General features: G+C 39.5%; 2 protein-coding genes across 2 annotated transcripts in view; both read right to left on the reverse strand.

Moving 5' to 3' along the window:
• Positions 1-3120: 3120 nt before the first annotated feature.
• LOC106584552 (fez family zinc finger protein 1) lies at positions 3121-6611 on the reverse strand. The gene is made up of 4 exons (XM_014169983.1): positions 5439-6611; positions 5200-5334; positions 4700-4832; positions 3121-4409 (listed from the first exon to the last, which is right to left on the reverse strand). Exons 1-4 carry the CDS (start codon positions 6228-6230, stop codon positions 4156-4158), a joined length of 1314 nt encoding a protein of 437 aa, XP_014025458.1. The 5' UTR covers positions 6231-6611; the 3' UTR covers positions 3121-4155.
• Positions 6612-9578: 2967 nt separating this feature from the next.
• The window catches only part of LOC106584541 (calcium-dependent secretion activator 2), a 95408-nt gene continuing 82415 nt past the window's right edge, over positions 9579-22571 (reverse strand). Inside the window, exons 16-17 of the mRNA XM_082968253.1 lie at positions 13427-13531; positions 9579-10723 (exon numbers count right to left, since the gene is read on the reverse strand). Coding sequence (XP_082824379.1) covers positions 10553-10723; positions 13427-13531 — 276 coding nt within the window. The 3' untranslated portion in view covers positions 9579-10552. The remainder of the gene's footprint in view (positions 10724-13426; positions 13532-22571) is intronic.

Here is a 22571-nt window from a genome sequence, read left to right on the forward strand (position 1 = left end):
GATATCCTGGACCGAGGAGGCGTACTGGAGACCAGGAGCGCTGAGCCGGCACAACCCGTCCTGGCTGGATACTCACTTTAGCCCGGCAAGTGCGGGGCGTTGGCACAGGACGCACTGGGCTGTGAAGACGCACTGGTGACACAGTGCGTAGAGCCGGCGCAGGATATCCTGGACCGAGGAGGCGTACTGGAGACCAGGAGCGCTGAGCCGGCACAACCCGTCCTGGCTGGATGCTCACTTTAGCACGGCAAGTGCGAAGAGCTGGCATAGAATGCACCGGGCTGTGGATGCGCACTGGAGACACATTGCGTATCTCCCCAAGGCATGGTATCTGAAACGTGACCAACTCCTCATTGTAATTACAGGGAGTTGGTTCTTGTTCCCACCTTTGCTCCGCTCGCCACCCTGTGTGCCCCACCCAAAAAAAAATATTTGAGGCTGCCTCTCGGGCTTCCGTCGTCTCCTTGATTCCTGTTTTCCTCGCCGTTCCTCTCTCGCTGTCTCTGTCTGCTCCCATGGCCGGCGATCCATCCTGGCCTGGATCTCTTCCCACGTCCAGGATCCCTTACCGTCCAGGATATCCTCCCATGTCCAGGATGTCGGCTCCTCCTGGCCATGCTGCTTGGTCCTTTGGTGGTGGGATCTTCTGTTACGTTCGTCGTAAGAAGGAGACCAAGGTGCAGCGTGGTAAGTGTACATCTTTCTTTTATTAGATGAACACCAACAAAACAACAAAATACAAAAACCCAACGTAACGATCTGCAGGCTTCACAGCAGCTATACATAAACAAGATCCCACAATCACAGGTGGGAAAAAGGGATGCCTAAGTATGATCCCCAATCAGAGACAACGATAAACAGCTGCCTCTGATTGGGAACCATACTAGGCCAACAAAGAAATAGAAACATAGATATGCCCACCCAAGTCACACCCTGACCTAACAAAATAGAGAATAAAAAAAGCTCTCTAAGGTCAGGGCGTGACATAACTGAAGAATAACCTATTGTCCATAAGCATATTTAAGATCAGTTGCATAGAATTAAAAGCTATAGCCTGGGAGATCAAACCTGGACATACAGTGCATTCAGAATGTATTCAAACCCCTTCACTTTTTTCACATTTTGTTATGTTACAGCCTTATTCTAAAATGTATTAAATTGTTTTTTCCCCTTATCAATCTACACACAATACCCCATAATGACAAAGCAAAAACAGGTTTAGACATTTTTGCAAATATATGAAAAATTAAACAGAAATATCACATTTACATTAGTATTCAGACCCTTTACTCAGTACTTTGTTGAAGCAGCTTTGGCAGCGATTACAGCCTTGAGTCTTCTTGGCTATGACACTACAAGCTTGGCACACCTGTATTTGGAGAGTTTCTCCCTTTCTTCTCTGCAGATCCTCTCAAGCTCTGTCAGGTTGTATGGGGAGCATCGCTGCACAGCTATTTTCAGGTCTCTCCAGAGATGTTCGATCGGGTTCAAGTCCGGGCTCTGGATGGGCCACTCAAGGACATTCGGAGTTCAATCTTGGTTTCATCAGACCAGAGAATCTTGTTTCCCTTGGCAAACTCCAAACGGGCTGTCATGTGAATTTTACTAAGGAGTGGCTTCCTTCTAGCCACTTTACCATAAAGGCCTGATTGGTGGAGTGCTACAGAGATGGTTGTCCTTTTGGAAGGTTCTCCCATCTCCATAAAGGAACTCTGGAGAGCTGTCAGAATGACCATCGGGTTCTTGGTCTTCTCCCTAACCAAGGCCCTTTTCCCACAATTGCTCAGGATGATCAATATGTCTGCAGCATTGAAGGTCCCCAAGAACACAGTGGCCTCCATCATTCTTAAATGGAAGAAGTGTGGAACCACCAAGACTCTTCCTAGAGCTTGGAAGAGTAACTCTGGAGCGCTGTCAGAGTGACCATCGGGTTCTTGGTCACCAAGGGGCTTCTCTCCCAAATACTCAGTTTGCTCAAAATGTCTTGGTGGTTCCAAATTTCTTCAATTTAAGAATGATGGAGGCCACTGTGTTCTTGGGAACCTTCAATGCTGCAGTCATTTTTTGGTACCCTTCCCCAGATCTGTGCCTCGACACAATCCTGTTACGGAGATCTACGGACATTTCCTTCCAGCTCATGGCTTGGTTTTTGCTCTGACATGCACTGTCAACTGTAGGACTTTATATAGACATGTGTGTGCCTTTCCAAATCATGTCCAATCAATTGAATTTACCACAGGTGGACTCCAATCAAGTTGAAGAAACATCTCAAGGATGATCAAAGGAAACAGGATGCGCCTGAGCTCAAGTTCGAGTCTCATAGCAAAGGGTCTGAATACTTATGTAAATAAGGTATATTTAAAAAAAATATATATATATATATACATTTGCAAACATTTCTAAAAAACTGTTTTCACTTTGTCATTATGGGGTATTGTGTATAGATTGATGATGATTTTTTTTTTATTCAATCCATTTTAGAATAAGTCTATAACGTAACAAAATGTGGAAAAAGTCAAGGGGTCTGACTACTTTCCGAATGCACTGTTTACCTGAATGCATGGAAGTCGTTTCAGGTTGGAATCCTGAGCCTGCATTGCTTTGGATTGTTAGTGAGCGGCAAGGTCAGGTAATGTTGCCTCTCAGTGCAATGCAAATGGGAACTTTGTCTCTAATAAAACAAAGTTTAACATTTTGCCAAGATGTTCGCAGTTGACTCGTATTTGCAGAAGAATATTGTTTCATCGTAGCCTATTTGGCTACACGGGTCAACAGGTAGACCTTCTCAATTCTGTCCACAAGAGGGGGTGGCTGTCCTAAAGATTTAGGCTATAGGCTTCCTAGCCTACATGCATAACCCTGCGTGCAAGCCTACAGCCCTGAGGCTATAGATGTGTTTTCCTACATTTACAACTCACCATTATGGTAAGATCCTTGGTCAAAGGCAAATAAATAAAACCCCAATCCTCGTTTTATAAAGAAAAAAAATGAAACCGATGATGATTATTATTATGAAAATACTTCCCCTTACCATCACGGGAATCGTTTGGCCCATGTATGTCCATTTCTAAATAATGCAATATATGGAATTCCTTTTTCTTAAACATGTCAGACACAATATGACATATACACAGTTTCATTTTATTGTCATTATTTTCTTTTCATAACTTACATTATTTAGTATGTGCACCTGCTTAACAATGTAGCCTATACGTGTCAAAGACGTTCGTTTTTTTTGCCAAACTTTCAGTGTTGGGGAAGCTAGTCAAAAAATATAGTTTACCAAGCTACCAATTACTTAAGTTAAGCTACACTAAAGCTACCCTTAAGATAAATATATTTTACTTAACTGAAGTTACTTTGAAAAAGTAATTCACTACATCCATCCTACTTTGTGAAAAACTATCATATGTAAATCTGAAATGCATGTCATGCACTACAAATTGCAAGAAGTGACCACATTGGGGTTAACAAAATGTGTCATTTAGCCAATTAAACACAACGATGTTTCAAGTCAGACTTAAACCGATCTGTTGGCAAAAAAAGGAAATGATTGCCTACTTCAACCATATTTTATTTTAGCAAAAAAGTAGTGTGTAGTTCCAGTAGTTAGCTACACCGCTATATGGCACAAAATAATAAGTCATTAACTACTTAAAACACTACCTAGATTTGAATTTAGGTCAACTACCACCAAGCTTATGCAAAATGTAGTTAACTAGTTCAACTACATGAAATTCGCTATTCCCCAACACTGAAAACTTTGCATATACACAAATGTTGGCAAATCATGTAACTTTAGCAAGGGCATCATACAAAATGGGGTAGGCTACCACACTCATCACAACAAAAAATAATTTGTATATAGTCTTCAATTATTCTCTTAAATTATTTGTGTTACAATTTCAAATAAATATTGACATTTTACAGTAATCCTGAGATTTAAAGAAAACAACAGTATAATGACATTATAATGTAAAATTCAAGGAAAATATGTACTAATAGAATGGTTCTGTAAGGCGCTCTGGATAAGAGCGTCTGCTAAATGACTCAAATGTAAATGTCCACAACATCTTCTAAAATCGCACGTTTATTTCCAGATTTGAGCAAATAAGCGTAAAGGCGCAACGGTTGGCGTTTTAGCGCCGGAACTTTTTAGTGAGTTTCGCCCGTGACGAGAGTGACAGGGGATTTGGAGCCAGAGAGATCATGTAGTTTTCGGATGTGCTTTTTCAGGTCAAAGTTCCGGCAGAATCCCTTGCCGCAAGTCGGGCACGTGAATGGCTTCTTGTCATTGTGCGTGTGCATGTGGAACGTCAGGTTGTACACTTGGTGGAAGGCCTTGTTGCAGATGTTGCACTTGAACTGTTTCTCGCCGCTATGCGTCAATTTGTGGTTCTTGTAGTTACCTTGAAAAGCAATGTAAAAAAGAAAGTGGATGTCAACAATATTGTAAAGAGTCAGTGCCACAGTTAGTTGTCAATTCCGTTTTAAGCCAAGTCATCCATTAAGGCATACATTCATTGTATATTTAGTCTGAGTTGAAATGAGCAACATACATTTAGTTCTGAACGGAATCAATATATTTTTCTCAAAGCAGAATAAATCATATTATATCCAGATATTGCAAAGAAATAATCGCATAATAGAAATAATCACATAATCCAAAAGACTTGAATAGATGAACATTCTTTCTCACCTTTCTGATGAAATCCTTTACCGCAGAACTCACAGATGAAGGGTTTGTAACCTGCATGGATTCGTGTGTGTGTGTTAAGAGTTGAACTCCGGTTGAACGCTTTTCCACACTGGTTGCATTTATGAGGCTTTTCCTGTGAAGGGCATATGTAGAAATTAATGTGATTTTAGAAACATATTATTTGGGATCCAACGAAAACTGTACAGTAAAATTGGTAAATAGAATAAACTACGCTATTTACTTTTCAATAAGATTGTGTATATAGGACTACAAGTGAACGTAAAAAATACTATACAGTTCAACACCAGGCCACAATATGAATATAGCCTGAAATACAATCATAGCATTGGTGCGTTGTTCTAAAACATTTTCCAAAGATGTAGCCCTATTTTGTGGTTTTTCTATAGCTTAAACAAATAGAACATCGCGTGATTGTGAACGGCTTTGGGTATGATGATGATGATGATGATGATGATGATGATGATGATTGAATAGAATACCTGAGTATGAATAATTTTGTGGCGACAAAGGGTGCTTGCTTGTCGAAATCCCTTGCCGCATACTTTGCAGACGAATGGTCTCGCTCCGGTGTGCACGGGCATGTGGCGCGTTAAATTGTAGTGGGCATTGAACACCTGTGAATAGAAATATATATAATTATAAAATTAACAATTTTTTTAAAACATCAAGCAGGCCCGTAAGGCAGAGACCACCACATGTACGAAATGTATGTTCTTACCTTTCCGCAAACCTCGCAGGTGAATACTTTGGGTTTGCCGCTTGCGCAAGCACTGTTCAATTTGGAAGAGCCCTTGAATAGTTTGTCGGATAGAATCTGTGCACTCTCTTTCATGTAGTGATGGAGTTGAGTTTGGGAAATGTCTTTAAATGCAACTCCGGATGGATATCTGTCTGTGCAGTGAGACACTTTATTTTTCTCCGCGAGAAAAGCTCTCTGGCGCGCATGTTGCAGCGGAGTGTTGAGAAAGTAGGAGGCCATGGGGTGGATGTTTACGATGCTGGCCGGAGGTGGGCACGCACTCTCCCCGCAGTTCAGGTAGCACACGGCCCCCATGGCATGAAAAGACGACTGGTTCACCACCCGCGGTCGAAAGAGTTTGTATTGTCCCACCGACGGGCTCACATCTGGTTGTTCGTTCTTATAGTTCAAACCAATGCCCACCAACTCATTTGAATTATAGGAGGAAGCCTCAAATTGACTCGTATCTAATCCATTAATATTTAGTTTATGACCCGGTTCGTATGCCAGTGGCACGAATGGTATCATGCAATGTAGTGATGAAGTCATGTTGAGTGCTTGCTTCGGGTCTGCTTCAGGCCTACCCACCGGAGTGTGATGGAATAGGTTGGGGAAAGGTATCGACTTTGGCTCGGGCGTCCTGGCCATAATCCGTTCGATCGAAAAAGCGAGAGGCTTGGTGGGGGTGATCATCTTTCCGCCTGCAGTCAAGTTTTCAGAAGCCGAGGGGGAGCCGAAAATTCCCGCTGAGTGATAGAGCGCACCCTCCATGACTTTCAAAACGACACCTTTTGGAAAGCCGGCGTAAGAGCTCCTTTTGTAGATACCTTTGATTCCTTCTCACTGCCCCGCTAGAAAGGACATCATTCGGCGCACTCTGGGTCGACGCAAGCCCCCTCACTGTTCTCGTTTACGTTGATTCTGGACAATCAGCACTTATGTCTTGCGGGACTGCTCAATATGTCGTGTTGAGTCAATTGCGCAGCCAAAAGCTCACCAATCGTTACCATCTAAGAAGAAAAAGTAGGTAATTGCTAAATTCTCTTCCATCAATTCTCCACTTGTGGCCCCTCTACTACTGCTATGGGTGCGTGTGTCACCCGCGTCGCGAATGAGGTGTTCTTTAGTGGCCAGTCTTGTTCAACTGTAAAGTGTTTGGCAAATCTGAGGTCCCCTTGTGGCTTCATGTGACATCATTTGAAATCGCACAAGACGACGGGCGCTGTGTGGGGTCAGAGGATGTCAGCATTTGACATTTTTTTTCGCTCATCATATACAGTATGTGTGGTTACCTGTATGCTATTTTACGCATGCAACAATATAAAATAATAGGCACTGGTTTTACGAATGGGTGATTGCAATATTGGCCTATCCATATTATGCTAATCATATAGGCTATTCAAGGACATGTATTTAATAATAGATTAGACAGTAGTATAATTATACTCTCTATAGGTTTACTATACCTCAATAGTTCATACATCCAAATAAAACATTTGGTTTCCAAACCTCTATAGCAATTCACTAATAAGACAAACTACTATTAAGAACACATTACTATCTAATCTTAATTATAGTCGATCCATTTTGATAAAAGGCTAAGATATAACGCTACATGCTGTGATCAAGGGCCTTTGGCGCTTGTCTTAAATTATAGGCCTTTACATTTTGGGTATTGAATATAGACTTCAGTATTTACATAAAACACAAAGTTAATTTAAGTAGAACTATTCATTTTTTAGGCAGTCTGCCAGTATACACGAGGGAGCTCAAGGTGAGAACCATAGAGATCTTATTAAATGAATAATTGTTCTAATTCTATGGTGAGAACAGTGTCCCATGTGTTATACCAAACCCACCAAAGCCGGTGGGACTGCGGTGAGTGCACGCGGTGAGTGGTGAGCTCCATAAGTGCCTCAAGGACTATAGAGAGTTTGAGCAATCAAGAGAGGTGTACCCTACTTTGTATCAGAGCAATGACTACTCTAGCAAATATAGAGTAATGAAAGCTTGTACCCTGTTCCGGGCGAAGTCACATTGGTAATACGGTGGAACGTTTCATCTGGGCGTATCCAGACGGATGCTCAATGACAATCATGACAATAAGAAAAGGTAAATATGCGCATTGATTGAACATTTCTTCAGTTACAGCAACCTTTATTCAGACTTACGTCTACAGTGTTTGATTTCTTTCAGTTGAAATGAAAAAATATAGGCTACATTGAGAAATGAATGATGGAGTTTCACCGACTATAAAGAGATCGGCCTATAAATAGATATACAATAATATTGACGTTGTTTTTTCTTCTAATTTAAGTAGCACTAAAAGTAATAATATATTATTATTATTATTAATGGTATTGCATAATTATTGGAGTAATGATTAGTGTTATTAAAAATATATACAATATTGTCGAAATTCATAAGTGACTATATTTTAAGTTGATTTCTTGGTTAAAATGCTAGCTGTTTGGTATTAAATAGCCTATAGCTTTAAGAGATTTAGCGGGATGCATTCTCGCTGCTCGAATTTCTTTCTGTTGAAGATTTTGGAGATCTGACTGAAACCCATATGGCTTGCTATTCATTAATGCGGTGGGATTTAGACCCATACATCTTTCATAGAATTATAAATTATGTGTCATCAGTTGAATGACGTTAAAATCTTGTATAATTACACCAAGTTTTGGTTTAAATTTGCGTTAATCCCTTGTGTTTTATTTTCCTTCAATTCTTATTCTATGAGAAGAGAATACGATACTGCTCACTTCTATTGCAAGGATCATTTAGGTAAATCAATGAGGACGCAGCTCAGGTATAAACAGTGATGCATAATAATATACTAATAATAATAGGCTAGTAATAATAATACTACTAACAATAATAACATTAATAATAACAGTCTAAGTATAGCCGATAAATGTTTTCAGCCAATAGGCCTACATGGTTTACCATTATCTTTAGACCTATTACTAATCTCAATGCATAAGTATGATCAAAAATAGCATATATAATTAGATATTATTTACCTTTCCTGTTAAGCTAAACGTTACTGAATCATTGCTAAAATAAATGACACTTCACCAATATAATGTAAGGTTAGACCTATATGCTGAAAGCCAAATTATTATCAGACGTGTAACGAAAATCAATAGGCATAACTGCACGAGTACCTTTCTTTTAATTGGGGAAATAATCGTTTCTGTTGTGAAAATGCTCCGGACCAAAACTAGCCTATAGGCCTAATTAAAAAAATCATAAGAAGCTCCTTCAGTAGACTTCTATTTTGAAAATGAACCCATATTGCTTATAGTCCTTCCTATAATGTAGTAGTGTAGCCCAATTCACATTGTCTTATGATTCTTTTTAGCAAAGACTTAAGCCTTCACAAATTATAATACTGCCTCAATCATAAACTAACCGACCATTAACTAATGTGTAGTTAGATTCTGTCAGTAATGAATAGCCTACATATGGGGATATTCTGATTGGTTAAGTCCACGGCAGAACGACGTGATGCTAGCGGAGACATAGACGGCCAGCTGGACGTGGGCAGAGGTTGCCTGATGCTCAATTCTCCCCATCACTTGCATTTATTTTGAAAAGATGTAAACTCAACGAAAACACAATGTGTGTGTGTCATGTTGTATAGTCTGCCCATGATAAAATTGAACAGATGATTAGTTGAAATTAGGTTGTCATGTCTCAATAAATTCACCAGTTCTGAAATTCAGATCATTTTGAGAACAAAACAAAATGGCTATTAGCCTTTATTCAATATTAAGCCAACACATGACAGTCAAAGTCGAGATCAAGATGGAGTCTATACTAACAAAACTATAAACTGTTGGCAAATAGAACTTCACAATTTGTATATTAGGTAATGGTATATGATTTTTGAAGAACACAACGTAAATGTTTATATATTTTGCATTACTCAATTGTTTGTTTTTGTTGTGATTTAAGTATTTTAGCAAATAGCTTTAAATATGTGTAGCTCCATGTATTAACTTGAGAGTGTTAGATTTCCCAGCTCTGTCCATCACCTTAACAATACAAGGGCCCTTATTACAGATTGGGCTGTTAATATAGTTTATGGAGAAATTCAGGACACCATGATTGCTTTAAAAACACTTTAATTCTAACACTTAGAACATTCACACCTGAATAAAAAACAGGTGCACAGAAGACAATAGAAATATATTTCCTATATTTTTCCCATTTGTTTTGTCTTTGAACTCCACTGACACAAACTCATTGAAGTATTACAGTTAAGACATCAATTCAGATTCATAACATAATGCACTATCAATCAGCTTTAGCCTATTGGACACAGCTTTGAATGTATATTGTGGATAAGAGCGTCTGCTAAATGACGTAAATGTAAATGTGTCCAACTCTTGTGAAGGATAACACACTCGAGCATAGCCTAAATACATTAAATGACAATGTAGCACTTTAGCCAATGCATTACATTCATACAGTAGAGCATAAACATATGTATATTGGCTGTATCATCGCTCTTTCAGGGTGATTATGTAAGAACAACCTCAATGTCCTCATAAGCACCCTGAAATGTACTCATAATGTCCTCATAAGCACCCTGAAATGTACTCATAATGTCCTCATAATGCACTTTGTACATTTACCACAGAATGGACCTGCAATTGGCGAGACCTCTGAAACCTGTTTCAATTGGCATGATTGTATCTAGGTAACCATAAGAGCACAACTTGTTTCTTTTTTCTTGATCTACATCACTATTAAAATAAAGTACAAAGAAACCAACAAACAAATGAAATAAACAAACGGAAACTGCACTGAAGGCTACCAGTTGGTGACCACTGAGCTGTACTGACATCATTATCATTATGGCTGTGAAGGTAGCCACTACTGGAGTAAGTGGGGGAGGATCACAATGATGGATGTTTTCATCATAGACTTAAGTGTGTTTTACAAGCCCTCCATCTCCTTCTGTTGCACACACACACACACGTAATCTCCACCCCTTCCATCTCCTGTACACATACATGCACACTTCCCATTCCAGTCTATATGCGAGGGACACCAGACTTGGCACTATAGGGAGAGGTTCACCCATCCTCCTCATCACTGTCCCTCATGGTGATGCCTTGGAGACCGTCGCCGGCCTTGACCGCCATGGTGGCCTCCTCTACGGTGAGGCGGTTGTAGACGGTCTCATAGCTCTTGTTGTTCAGGGTTCCATCCAGGACTCCTTGGAGCCGGAAGTCTCGGTAGGTCTTCTGTGGGTGAAACCAAACAGAAAAGCACAGAACATGGAGACGTCTCTCAATGGGAAACCGAGACTGAGTGTGAATGGTCAGAACAGAATAGACTGTCAGGTTTGAATGGTGGAACAATAGCCTGTTGTGTGCTGAATAGTGGAACTGAACAGATTTGGACAAAGGCAAGATTCAAGGCCACTGTGGTCTTCTTCAATAGGTCCATCCAAATTGGGCTCCAATGTCTGAGTGTACTCAATCTAGGTGCCAATAACCATTCATATTTAAAATGTAAATATACTTTTTTTGATCAGGGAGTCATACTGAGACCAAGGTCTTTTTTTACAGATGAGCCCTGAATTACATAAATTACACAAAATAATGAAACATCACATTTAACAACATTTTGAAGATTGTTCCACAAATTCAGTGCAAAAAAAATGTAATTGGATTTAACTAACTCAGTAGAGACCAGTTATCCATCCCTGAGACCAGGTGTGGTAACTCATATCTCTAAAGGTTAGTAATGACAGGTACAGTGGGAGTTTTGTAAAAAGGCTTTATACAGTGCATTCGGGAAAGTAGTCAGTAACAAAATGTGGAAAAAGTCAAGGGGACTGAATACTTTCCGAATGCACTGTAATTGAAAACATAGCAATGTATCAACCTACGTGACATCAAAGACGGCCAACCAACTTTCTGGTAGAGAATGCAGTGAGGAGTACTGTTGGGGGGGGGGGGGGGCTCAGTCGGGGTCTCTACTTACTGCTCAGAGTAGGATACACAATTCCATCCAATTGGCAACAGATTTTCATGCGAATATTAAAAAATCTGCATAAACCAAAAAATTCTCATTTTCCCACCATTGGTGTTTCCACCAAACAGAGTCAGTGCGTGATGATGCACTGGGAAAACCCTGCTCTAGCCAACAGCTCACAGATATAGTGCAGGTAGGCTGTGCGGGTAGGCTAGTCTATAAAATTGGATTATTATGGAAATAATATTTTTATTTGTCAAACGGCAGTCAAGCATCAATCATATCACCAAAAATAAGACCCTCGATACTTACTGGAAAGGAGCATGACGCTCATCACCGTGAACTTTTACCACCCAGTGAAGTTCATCATAACCTATGTCATCTGTAGCCTAATAGACTGCATGGCTTCTCAAGTCAGTGGGAGGACAACACACCATATCATCGTGACTCCAAGTTTACGTCGATTCTATCGTTATTATATCAATATTTATAAATCAATATTTCCACCACCATTTCTCGTATAGTTAATTTTACCGACACAAAAAGATCTCACCATGTCGAATGAACAAATGATCTGTCTGCATTTATAAACTGTACTGAAACTACCTGGTTTCCATCACAGGTGTTGTTATTTAAGTTAGTCTAGCCAGCTATCTAAACTTGTAGTAATCCTGGCCCGAATACCAAACGGGCACACATGGCCCCCATTGATTTTGTTAGTCACTCTCACTCAGTTATCATTAACATGACATAAGTCATGGCAAAATGTTTAGAATGGCAGGTAATTCGTTTTAAAACTGCAAAAATGACTCTCCACCCCATGGCAAAATGTTTAGAACTGCTTAAAACTTACTTTAATAAAACTGCAACATGTTCTCTCCACCCCATGGCAAAATGTGTTGAGTTGTAGGAAATTAACTTTCGCTCTGCGGTCAAAAGGGGGGCGAATAAAGTGTTTTACCTGCTTAAAGTCCCCAAAAGGCTGAATCAGTTACCCATCCAAGGCAGGGCCCCCTAGTTACCCACGTGGGCCCCCTACCTCCTTTCTTCCCCCATCTGATGATTAGCAGAGCGGCAGCACTCTGTCTACACTCATTGAGAGCGGGCTCCTGAGTCCTCCTGTGGTTGGAGGTTGCAGTCAAATATATATCTTTTTTACACTACTTATTTAATACACTGAGTGTATAAAACATTAGGAACCCCTGCTCTTTTCATGACATAAACAGACCAGGTGAAAGCTATGAAACCCTTATTGATGTCACTTGTTAAATCCACTTCAAATCAGTGTAGATTAAGGGAAGGAGACAGGTTAAAGAAGGATTTGTAAGCCTTGAGACATGGAATGTGTATATGTGCCATTCAGAGGGTGAATGGGCAAGACAAAAGATTTAAGTGCCTTAGAACGGGGTATAGTAGTGCCAGGCACACCGGTTGGTGTCAAGAACTGCAACTTTTCACGCTATACAGTTTCCCGTGTGTATCAATAATGGTCCACCACCCAAATGACATCCAGCCAACTTGACACAACTTTGGGAAGCATTGGAGTCAACATTGGCCAGCATCCCTGTGGAACACTTTTGACGCCTTGTAGAGTCCATGCACTGAAGAATTGAGGCTATTCTGAGGGCAAAAGGAGGTGCAACTCAATATTAGGAAGGTGTTCCTAATGTTTTGTACACTCAGTGTACCTACTGGATATATTTCCTTATTTATTTATTTTAGGGCCCCCTAGGCTTCAGCCCATTTAATCCTCTGCATTAATCTGGCGCTGACTAGACTAAATGTTCAGAATCAGATATATAAAAAATAAAGCATATAATTTCCCAAGTAATTATTAATAACATTATTTACAAAGCACATGATTCCATATACCTCATGTCCAACATGAAAAATGACAGTCTCGATTAGGGCTACAGCTTACTGTGAATGTTGACAGTGTACACTCACACCAAAACAATGCGCGTTACCTTGACAATCTTGATGAGTGTTTTCAGCTGGTACATGTGGAGCTGAAGGTCCAGTCTGTCTGTCAGCCACGCACACACCCCCTTCATGGAGCTGGTGTACCATTGCTGTGCACGCACACACACACACACACACACACACACACACACACACACACACACACACACACACAAATAGTCAGCATATACTATTTGAACTGAGGTACACATCTGTCATAAGGCAAATATGTGGTTGTAAGAATAAACCATGAAGTAACAGAAGATATAAGTAACAATGCTATGTTAGCGAATGTAATTTAGGTAAGCTAGATGGCTAGAGATATGCTAAGTGCTAATATATATATATATATATACACAGTACCAGTCAAAAGTTTGGACACGCCAACTCATTCAAGGGTTTTTCTTTATTTTTCCAATTTTCTACATTGTAGAATAATAGTGAAGACATCAAAACTATGAAACAACACACATGGAATCATGTAGTAACCAAAAAAGTGTTATATATATTTTATACATGGCAAGAAAAAGTACGTGAATCCATTAGAATTACCTGGATTTTTGAATAAATTGGTCATCAAATTTGATCTGATCTTCCTCTAAGTCACAACAATAGGCAAACATAGTGTGCTTAAACTAATAACACACAAATTATTGTATTTTTCTTGTCTATATTGAATACGTCATTTAAACATTCACAGTGTAGGTTGGAATAAGTATGTGAACCCCTAGGCTAATGACTTCTCCGAAAGCTAATTGGAGTCAGCTAACCTGCAGTCCAGTCAATGAGACAAGATTGGAGATGTTGGTTCGTGCTGCCTTACCCTATAAAAAAACTCACAAAATTTGAGTTTACTAATCATAAGAAGCATTGCCTGATGTGAACCATGCCTCGAACAAAAGCGATCTCAGAAGACCTAAGATTAATAATTATTGGCTTGATGTTCATCAGTCCATGGTAAGACAAATTGTCTATAAATGGAGAAAGTTCAGCACTGTTGCTACTCTCCCTAAGAGTGGCTGTCCTGCCAAGATGACTGTACGAGCACAGCACAGAATGCTCAATGAAGTTAAAAAGAATACTAGAGTGTCAGCTGAGGACTTACAGAAATCTCTGGAACATGCTAACATCTCTGTTGAAGAGTCTATGATACGTAAAACACTTAACAAGAATGGTGTTCATGGGAGGACACCATGGAAGAAGCCGCTGCTGTCCAAAAAAAACATTGCTGCACGTCTGAAGTTTGCAAAAGTGCACCTGGATGTTCCACAGCGCTACTGGCAAAATATTCTGTAGACAGATGAAACTACAGCTGAGTTGTTTGGAAGGAACACACAACACTATATGTGGAGAAAAAAAGGCACAGCACACCAACATCAAAATGTTATCCAAACTGGAAAGTATGGTTGAGGGAGCATCATGGTTTGGGGCTGCTTTACAGCCTCAGGGCCTGGACAGCTTGCTATCATCGCCAGAAAAATGAATTCCCAAGTTTATAAAGACATTTTGCAGGAGAATGTTAGGCTATCTGTCAGCCAACTGAAGCTCAGCAGAAGTTGGGGGATGCAACAGGACAACGACCCAAAACACAGAAGTAAATCAACAACAGAACGGCTTCAACAGAAGAAAATACGACTTCTGGAGTGGCCCAATCAGAGTCCTGACCTCAACCCGATTGAGATGCTGTGGCATGACCTCAAGAGAGCAGTTCACACCAGACATCCTAAGAATATTGCTGATCTGAAGCAGTTTTGTACAGAGGAATGGTCTGAAATTCCTCCTGACTACAGAAAACAATTGGTTGAGGTTATTGCTGCCAGAGGGTCAACCAGTTATTAAATACAAGGGTTCACATACTTTTCCACCCTAAACTGTGAATGTTGACAAGGTGTTCTCAATAAAGACATGAAAACGTATAATTGTTAGTGTGTTATTAGTTTAAGCAGACTGTGTTCGTCTATTGTTGTGACCTAGATGAAGATCAGATCAAATTTTATGACCGATTTATGCAGAAATCCAGGTATTAACAAAAGGGTTCACATCCTATACTATCTATACAGCTGTACTATCTATACACCTATGCTATCTATACGCTATACTATCTACACCTTAAAAATCTATACACCTATACTATCTACTGTATACACCTATACTATCTATACCCATATACTATCTATGTGCCATACTATCTATACACCTATACTATCTACTGTAAACACCTATACTAGCGATACACCTATACTATCTATACACCTATACTATATAAAGTGATACTATCTATACACCTACACAATCTATATTATCTAATGTATACACCAATGCTATCTAAACACCTATATTATCTATTGTATACACCTATACTAACTATATACCTATACTATCTAGACACTATCTACTGTAAACACCACCTACGTCACCTATCTACTCGTAAACACCTATACTATCTACAGTAAACACCTATACTATCTATCTATACACCTAAATTATCCTCTGTATAAACCTATACTAACTATTTACCTATACTATCTATACACCTCTACTCTCTACACACCAATACTATCTACTGTAAACATATATACCATCTATACACCTACACTATCTATACGACTATACTATCTATACACCTATATTATCTACTGTACACACCAATACTAACTAAACTCAGCAAAAAGAGAAACGTCCCCTTTTCAGGACCCTGTCTTTCTAAGATAATTCGTAAAAATCCAAATAACTTCACAGATCTTCATTGTAAATGGTTTAAACACTGTTTCCCATGCTTGTTCAATGAACCATAAACAATTAATGAACATGCACCTGTGGAACGGTCGTTAAGACACTAACAGCTTACAGACGGTAGGAAATTAAGGTCACAGTTATGAAAACTTAGGACACTAAAGAGGCCTTTCTACTGACTCTGAAAAACACCAAAAGAAAGATGCCCAGGGTCCCTGCTCATCTGCGTGAACGTGCCTTAGGCATGCTGCAAGGAGGCATGAGGACTGCAGATGTGGCCAGGGCAATAAATTGCAATGTCCGTACTGTTAGACGCCGAAGAGAGCACTACAGGGAGACAAGACGGACAGCTGATCGTCCTCGCAGTGGCAGACCACGTGTAACAACACCTGCACAGGATCGGTACATCCGAACATCACACCTGCGGGACAGTTACAGGATGGCAACACCAACTGCCCAAGTTACACCAGGAACACACAATCCCTCCATCAGTGCTCAGACTGTCCGCAATAGGCTGAGAGAGGCTGGACTGAGGGCTTGTATGTCTGTTGTAAGGCAGGTCCTCACCAGACATCACCAGCAACAACTTCGCCTATGGGCACAAACCCACCGCCGCAGGACCAGACAGGACCAAAAAGTGCTCTTCACTGACGAGTCGCAGTTTTGTCTCACCAGGGATGATCGTCGCGTTTATCGTCGAAGGGATGAGCGTTACACCGAGGCCTGTACTCTGGAGCGTGATCGATTTGGAGGTGGAGGGTCCGTCATGGTCTGGGGCGGTGTGTCACAGCATCATCGGACTGAGCTTGTTGTCATTGCAGGCAATCGCCATGCTGTGCGTTACAGGGAAGACATCCTCCTCACTCATGTGGTACCCTTCCTGCAGGCTCATCCTGACATGACCCTCCAGCATGACAATGCCACCAGCCATACTGCTCGTTCTGTGCGTGATTTCCTGCAAGACAGGAATGTCAGTGTTCTGCCATGGCCAGCGAAGAGCCCAGATCTCAATCACATTGAGCACGTCTGGGACCTGTTGGATCGGAGGGTGAGGGCTAGGGCCATTCCCCCCAGAAATGTCCAGGAACTTGCAGGTGCTTTGGTGGAAGAGTGGGGTAACATCTCACAGCAAGAACAGGCAAATCTGGTGCAGTCCATGAGGAGGAGATGCACTGCTTTACTTAATGCAGCTGGTGGCCACACCAGATACTGACTGTTACTTGTGATTTTGACCCTCCCTTTGTTCAGGGACACATTATTCCATTTCTGTTAGTCACATGTCTGTGGAACTTGTTCAGTTCAAGTCTCAGTTCTTGAATCTTATGTTCATACAAATATTTACACGTTAAGATTGCTGAAAATAAACGCAGTTGAAAATGAGAGGACGTTTCTTTTCTTGCTGATTTTATATACATACCTATACTATCCATACACATATACTATCTATACACCAATACTATCTACTGTAAACAATTATATTATTATCCAAACACATACACTATCTACTGTAAACACCTATACAATCTACACACCTATAGTATCTATACAGCTTTACTATCTATATGCCTTTTCTATCTATACAGCTTTACAGCTTTAATATCTTTATGCCGATATTATCTATACAATCTATATGCCTATACTATCTACTGTATACGCCTATATTATCTACTGTATACACCTATACAGCTACTCTATATGCCTATACTATCTACTGTATACACCTGAACTAACTACTATAAACACCTATTCTAACTATACACCTGTAAACATCAATACCATCTATACTATCTATACACCTATACTATCTATACACCAATACAATCTATATACCTATATCTATTGTATACACCTATACTATGTACACAGCTGTACTATCTATACACCTATACCATCTATACTCCTTTACAATCTATACACCTACACTCTCTACTGTAAACATCTCTACACATATACTATCTATATGCCTATACTATCTACTGGAAACACCCATACTATCTGTATACCTATACTATCTATACACCTATATTATCTACTGTAAACACCTTTACCATCTACACACCTATACTATCTGCACACCTATACTATCTATACGCCTATACTATCTACTATATACACCTATACTCTCTATATACCTATACCATCTATACACCTATACTTATAAAATCTACTGTATACACCTATACTATTTATACACCTATACCAATAATATCTACTGTAAACACCTATACTACCTACACACCTATACTATCTATACAGCTATACTATCTATATGCTTATATCTACTGTATACACCTATACTATCTATACACCTTTACCTATACTAACTACTGCAAACACCTATACTATCTATACACATATAGTATCTATACATCTATACTATCTACACGCCTATACCATCTATACACCTATACTTATAAAATCTACTGTATACACCTATACTATTTATACACCTATACCAATAATATCTACTGTAAACACCTATACTACCTACACACCTATACAGCTATACTATCTATATGCTTATATCTACTGTATACACCTTTACTATCTATACACCTTTACCTATACTAACTACTGCAAACACCTATACTATCTATACACATATAGTATCTATACATCTATACTATCTACTGTATACACCTATACTATCTACACGCCTATACTATCTATATCACACACACACACACACACACACACACACACACACACACACACACACACACACCTTTCTTCAAAGGCCCATTTTTCAAGGCAAAACTGCTCCAGCTCCTTCAAGTTGGATGGGTTCCGCTGGTTGACTGCAATCTTTAAGTCATACCACAGATACTCAATTGGATTGAGGTCTGAGCTTTGACTAGGCCATTCCAAGACATTTAAATGTTTCCCCTTAAACCACTCGAGTGTTGCTTTAGCAGTATGCTTAGGGTCATTGTCCTGCTGGAAGGTGAACCTCCGTCCCAGTCTCAAATCTCTTGAAGACTGAAACAGGTTTCCCTCAAGAATTTCTCTGTATTTTGTGCCCTCCATCATTCCTTCAATTCTGACCAGTTTCCCTGTCCCTGAAAAACATCCCCACAGCATGATGCTGCCACACCATGCTTCACTGTGGGGATGGTGTTCTTGGGGTAATGGGGAGGTGTTGGGTTTGCGCCAGACATAACGTTTTCCTTGATGGCTAAAAAGCTCAATTTTAGTCTCATCTAAACAGAGTACCTTCTTCCATATGTTTGGGGAGTCTCCCACATGCCTTTTGGCAAACACCAAACGTGTTTGCTTATTTTTTTCTTTAAGCAATGGCTTTTTTTCTGGACACTCTTCCGTAAAGCCCAGCTCTGTGGAGTGTACGGCTTAAAGTGGTCCTACGGACAGATACTCCAATCTCCGCTGTGGAGCTTTGCAGCTCCTTCAGGGTTATCTTTGGTCTCTTTGTTGCCTCTTTGAATAATGCCCTCCTTGCCTGGTCTGTGAGTTTTGGTGGGCGGCCCACTCTTGGCAGGTTTGTTCTGGTGCCATATTCTTTCAATTTTTTGTCCTTGACCTGTTTGGCGAACTCCTTGGTCTTCATAGTGGAGCTTGCTTGGTGGTGCCCCTTGCTTAGTGGTGTTGCAGACTCTGGGGCCTTATAGAACAGACGTATATATACTGAGATCATGTGACACTTAAATAAAGTCCATCTGTGTGCAATCTAACTAACTATGTGACTTCTGAAGGTAATTGGTCACACCGAATCTTATTTAGGGGCTTCATAGCAAAATACATATGCATGCACCACTTTTCCATTTTGTATAAAAAAAAAAAAAAAGATAATTTCACTTCACCAATTCGGACTATTTTGTGCATGTTCATTACATGAAATCCAAATAAAAAAAGATTTCAATTACAGGTTGTAATGAAACAAAATAATGCAACAAAAAATGCCAAGAGGGGTGAATACTTTTGCAAGGCACTGTATATACGCCTATACTATCTACTGTAAACACCTATACTATCTACTGTATACACCTATACACCTAGACTATCTACTGTAAACACCTATACTAACTATACACCTAGACTATCTACTGTAAACACCTATACAATCTTTAGAACTACACTATCTAGTGTATACACCTATTTTATCTACTGCATTAACCTTTACTATCCATACACCTATAATAACTATACACCTACACTATCTACGTATGTATCTACAGTGCCTTCAGAAAGTATTCATACCGCTTGACTTATTCCACATTCTGTTGTTACAGACCGAATTCCTAAATTGATTTAATAATTGTTTTCCTCTAACCCATCGACACACAATACCTCATAATGACAAAGTGAAAACATGTTTTTAGAGTTTTTCGCAAATGTATTGAAAATGAAATACAGAAATCCCTAATTTACATAAGTATTCACACCACGGAATAAATACACATTAGAATCACCTTCGGCAGAGATTACAATTGTGAATCTTTCTGGGTAAATCTCAGTGCTTTGCACACCTGGATGTACAATATTATTCTAGCTCTGTCAAATTGCTTGTTGATCCTTGACAACCATTTTCATGTCTTGCCATATATTATCAAGCAGATTTAAGTCGAAACTGTAACTCGGCCACTCGACAACATTCACTTTCTTCTTGGTAACTACCTCCAGTGAATATTTTGCCTTGTGTTATAAGTTATTGTCCTGCTGAAAGGTGAATTAATCTCCCAGTGTCTGGAGGAAATCAGACGGAACCAGGTATTCCTCTAGTATTTTGTCTGTGCTTGGCTCCATTTAGTTTTTTTATCCTGAAAAACTCCCCATTCCTTAACGATTACAAAGCATACGCATAACATGATGCAGCCACTACCATGCTTGAACATATGGAGAGTGGTTCTCAGTAGTATATTGGATTTGCCCCAAACATAATGTAACGCTTTGTATTCAGGACAAATTTAGAACAAAAAGTTAATTGCTTTGTATTCTGTGCAGGCATCCTTTTTACACTGTCATTTAGGTTCGTATTGTGGAGTAACTACAATTTTTTTAATCCATTCTCAGTTTTCTCCTATCACAGGAATTAAATTCTGTAACTGTTTTAAAGTCTCCATTGGCCTCATGGTGAAATCCCCGAGCAGTTTCCTTCCTCTCCGGTAACTGAGTGAGGAAGAACGCCTGTATCTTTGTAGTGACTGGGTATATTGATACACCATCCACTATTGCAACTTAAGTGACTTGTTAAGAACATTTTTACTCCTGAACTTATTTAGGCAAAGGGGTTGAATACTTATTGACTAAAGACAATTCAGCTTTTAATTTTTTATTAAATTTGTAAAAAAAATGAAAAACATAATTGCATGTTGACATTATGGGTTATTGTGTGTAGGCCAGTGACACAAAATCCCAATTGAATCCATTTTATATTCAGGCTCTTGCACAACACAAATTGGAAAAGGTCAAGGGGTGTGAATACTTTATGAAGCCACTGTATACTACACCAGTATAATATACCAGTGACTTAATTGAATTAACCTTGTATGAGATGATTTGCATAAATTAGAATAGAAGAAGAAACATTCTGTCATTCTTTGTGGCCAGTAGAGAGGTGTGAGAGGCCTTGTAATAGAACTACAAAGACATTTACAAACACATTGTTATGTATTCTAATTTCAAAGCAAGGACGTGAACCTCATCTGACCCACACATTCAGGTGTTCTTCAGTAATTGCCGTTTTTGAATGTATGATGGCTTAATTTGCACACTGGTATCCTCTGAATCCATTGACCTTGTGTGAAAATATTAATCTTCTATACAAAGTGGCCTGAGGGCAATATTCTGAAGTGTCTTTAAAAATGTGATTGAAAAGGGGATTTAAAGAAATATAGCAATAAACAAATTGAATAAGATTTACAAACCATCAGTGTGGATCACCAACATAAATTTAAACCATGCATCAAACTGATCCCATAGCATTTTATAATTCAGATCACACTTCTACAGAGTAAAGTAGTTTATTGATCCCAACAAGCATCAGCAAAGATTACAAAGACAAGGTCAATAAAACAATAAAAACCTGTTCTTGACATATTATGGCAAGAACAGCTCAAATAAGCAAAGAGAAACTACAGTTCATCATTACTTTAAGACGATGGTCAGTCAATATTTCAAGAACTTTCAAAGTTTCTTCAACTGCAGTCGCAATATCCATCTAGTGCTATGATGAAACTGGCTCTCATGAGGACCGCCACTGGAACGGAAGACCCAGAGTTACCTCTGCTGCAGAGGATAAGTTCATTGGAGTTACCAGCATCAGAAATTGCAGCCCAAGTAAATACTTCACAGAGTTCAGGTTCAAGGTAACAGACACATCTCAACATCAACTGTTCAGAGGAGACTTCATGAATCAGACCTTCATGGTCGAATTGCTGCAAAGAAACCACTACTAAAGGA

This window comes from Salmo salar, chromosome 23 (assembly GCF_965601325.2).
Source record: "Salmo salar chromosome 23, fSalSal1, whole genome shotgun sequence".
Taxonomy (NCBI): domain Eukaryota; kingdom Metazoa; phylum Chordata; class Actinopteri; order Salmoniformes; family Salmonidae; genus Salmo; species Salmo salar.

Coding starts and splice junctions, on each gene's coding strand:
- LOC106584552 (XM_014169983.1), bottom strand. CDS start 6,230: ATGGAGGGTGCGCTCTATCACTCAGCGGGAATTTTCGGCTCCCCCTCG. Junction 5,335..5,438: donor CCTGCGAGGTTTGCGGAAAG/GTAAGAACATAC, acceptor TTCTATTCACAG/GTGTTCAATGCCCACTACAA. Junction 4,833..5,199: donor ACAAAATTATTCATACTCAG/GTATTCTATTCA, acceptor TGCCCTTCACAG/GAAAAGCCTCATAAATGCAA.